This window comes from Moschus berezovskii, chromosome 9, assembly GCF_049115385.1.
Source record: "Moschus berezovskii isolate FMDL1 chromosome 9, NW_MosBer_1.0, whole genome shotgun sequence".
Lineage (NCBI taxonomy): Eukaryota > Metazoa > Chordata > Mammalia > Artiodactyla > Moschidae > Moschus > Moschus berezovskii.
Window position 1 is genome coordinate 76,509,778 of NC_142468.1, and position 3,220 is coordinate 76,512,997.

Below are 3,220 nucleotides of genomic sequence, written 5' to 3' on the forward strand. Positions count from 1 at the left end.
ATGGATAAGGTCAATTCATCGGTGGTGTCTGAGTTTGTGTTACTGGGACTCTAGTTCTCAGGAGATCCAGATTTTCTTTTTTGTTTTCTTCTCTGTGTTATATGTGGTCATTGTGCTGGGAAACCTTCTCATTATCCTCACAGTGACTTCTGACAACAGCCTGCACTCTCCCATGTACTTTCTCTTGGGAAACCTTTCCTTTGTGGACATCTGTCAGGCTTCCTTTGCTACTCCCAAGATGATTGCTGATTTTCTGAGTGAACACGAGACCATCTCCTTCAGTGGCTGCATAGCTCAGATTTTCTTCATTCACCTTTTCACTGGAGGGGAGATGACGCTACTTGTCTCCATGGCCTACGACAGATACGTAGCCATATGCAAATCCCTGCACTATGTCGTCGCCATGAGCCGAAGGACGTGCACTGCTCCGGTAATGATCTCCTGGGCTGTGGGCTTGGTGCACACACTAAGCCAGTTGTCATTTACTGTGAATCTGCCTTTTTGTGGGCCCAATGTAGTAGACAGCTTTTTTTGTGACCTCCCTCGAGTGACCAAACTTGCCTGCCTGGACTCTTACGTCATTGAAATCCTAATTGTAGTCAATAGTGGAATCCTTTCCTTAAGCACTTTCTCACTCTTGGTCAGCTCTTACATCATTATTCTCATCACTGTCTGGTTTAAGTCTGCTGCCGCAATGGCCAAAGCACTTTCTACTCTGGCTGCCCATATTACTGTAGTAATATTATTCTTTGGACCTTGCATATTCATCTATGTGTGGCCCTTTACCATCTACCCTGTGGATAAAGTTCTTGCCATATTTTATACCATTTTCACTCCCATTCTAAACCCTATTATTTATACATTAAGGAACAAAGATATGAAGACTGCCTTGAGGAAAATTATGACCCATTATTTGAGGCCCAAGAAAATTTCTGAAATGCCAGTAATAGTGAGGAATTCCCTTTATTAAGACCAAATTCATTCAAATTCCACAAATCAACAGTCTGTTTATAAATATTTTCAACATGCTTGCATGGTATATCTTAACTGTGGTGAAAATAATGAAGATGATTTAGAGATATTTAGTGGATATTAAGTTTTTTCCCTGATATCATCTTAGCAAAAGTTACATATCCAAGAATATGAAAAAAAAAAAATCATGACTACTGGTTCTGGAGATAAGTTATGGGATAGTTGTATATAGATAGCATAGATGCTTTAGTTATAGGTAAATATAAATAGGATGGGAAAAAAGAATGAGTAGCTGATTCTTTGGTGGGGATAACTTTAGACATTTTAAAAAATCTTATGAGTTTCCTAATTTACATGCCTAAGAATCAATATAGGCAAATAGTGTTCAAGATTCTGAAACTGAATTTTCCCATCCAGAGGACAGCAGCTTCACTGATTTAAGATAAGTGCATAAAATTAAGTGAAAATTCTTCAGTTATGAGATTTCTCCTCCAATATCAATTATGCCTATCCCATATTATTTTCCAATAATTAACAGTGCTTTAAAGTATGGAACTAAATATAATTGGAAGTTTACTTTTCAAATATTTAGTGGACTTTCTCTGATCAGTTAAGGAAATGCCAGTTTCCTCTGAAATTACTAGTTGTAGAAGACAGGAGAATCTTTAAAGCTGACCAATTCAACACTGACTTTTCAGTCTGTTCTATAAGGAGCTGTGCAGCACTCTTTGTATGTGGGCCAAATACAAAGTTCCTTGTTGTAATGATCAATGTTAAACATACATCCTGGTTAGCAATCAGGACCCCACAAATGGATCTCTACCCTGGACTCTGGGGACAGTTAGGAAAATTATTACTGTTGATTAGACCTTCTAATTTTACTTTCCCAAATCTCTCAATCCATACAAGGCAAATAGATTATGGAAATATTAGTCTCTCTTTTATGCTAAGAATGAAAACTCTAATTTTGCACTTTATTGTTTGCCTTTTTTATTTATTGTTGCACTTTATTGTTCAGTTATACATTGTAATGTGAAGGCTTTGGTTTTTAGTTTGGGTATATTGATTTGGTAGGTAATTTTTGACATTGAAATCTATATGCCATATATAACATTGAATTAATCTTAAATTTGTATCTTAATGAACTTCTTGAAATAAAATGCTAAATATTAAGAAATGGAGTCTGAATTCCCAGAGTTAATTTCACAGAAGAAGAAATGTTCGTGTCAGAGGACTCCAAATTTTGAATTTTTCCACATGGCCTCACTTACATTGTATGTAAATGAACAAAGTATCTTTACAAGGTCTTGCTCAAGGAGATATAAAGTGCTAGGAAAGGTTGGGGGCGGGAGGAGAAGGGGACGACGGAGAATGAGATGGCTGGATGGCATCACCGACTCTGTGGACATGAGTTTGAGTGTACTCCGGGAGTTGGTGATGGACAGGGAGGCCTGGCGTGCTGTGATTTATGGGGTCGCGGAGAGTCGGACACGACTGAGCGACTGAACTGAACTGAACTGATATCTCAACTAAGTTTTTTTAAAGAATGTCTGGAAAGCCAGCAATTTTTCTTGTAGTAGAGAAAAACACATTTTGTTCTTAATTCTTTATGTAATCTCTTTACGAGCTGCATATTCAAGGTCCTACCTTTAAATGTTGATGAAGTTGACAACTTTCTTAGCAGTAGATATGATTTCAGATAAGTTAGAAGAATTTCCAGCCAATGTGTGCCAAGAAAAAGAGCAATGGTAATAATTATGTCTGGTGTTTCCTTTCATCAGAAAAGGTAATAAGAAAGGTTAGAAGAAAATTACAAGTATTCCTTTAATAAAAAGTATATTTTTCCTTTCTGAAGGAGGGCATGGCAACCCACTCCAATATTCTTGCCTGGAGAATCCCATGGACAGAGGAGCTTGGTGAGCTGCAGGTCATAGGGTTGCAAAGAGTTGGACACTACTGGAACGACTTAGCACACATATTTTTCCCTTAGCTCATTTCCTTTTTTAAAAAAATATGTGTATTTTTGATGTGAACCATTTTTAAAGTTTTTAAAAATGTCGGGAAGTGCCTCCTTTGTCTATTTCTTGACAAAGAAGCTATATCAGTTAACAGTTTAGCAGGAGAAAATCAAACAAAATTTAGTAACATACATACATGTGAGAGACCTGGAAAACTGGGTAACTCACCAAAATGGCTAAAACCTTCACCTAAATACTGCCTGCAGCTAAAGAGAAAAGAGGATGTTGGG

The 3,220-nt window shown here is 37.3% G+C and overlaps 1 protein-coding gene across 1 annotated transcript; it reads left to right on the top strand.

The window, feature by feature from the left end:
• Positions 1–970, top strand: LOC129563283 (olfactory receptor 4K5-like). The gene is given in 2 exon segments (XM_088840308.1): positions 1–50; positions 52–970. Coding segments are annotated over 2 exon segments (969 nt in total).
• Positions 971–3,220: the final 2,250 nt, after the last annotated feature.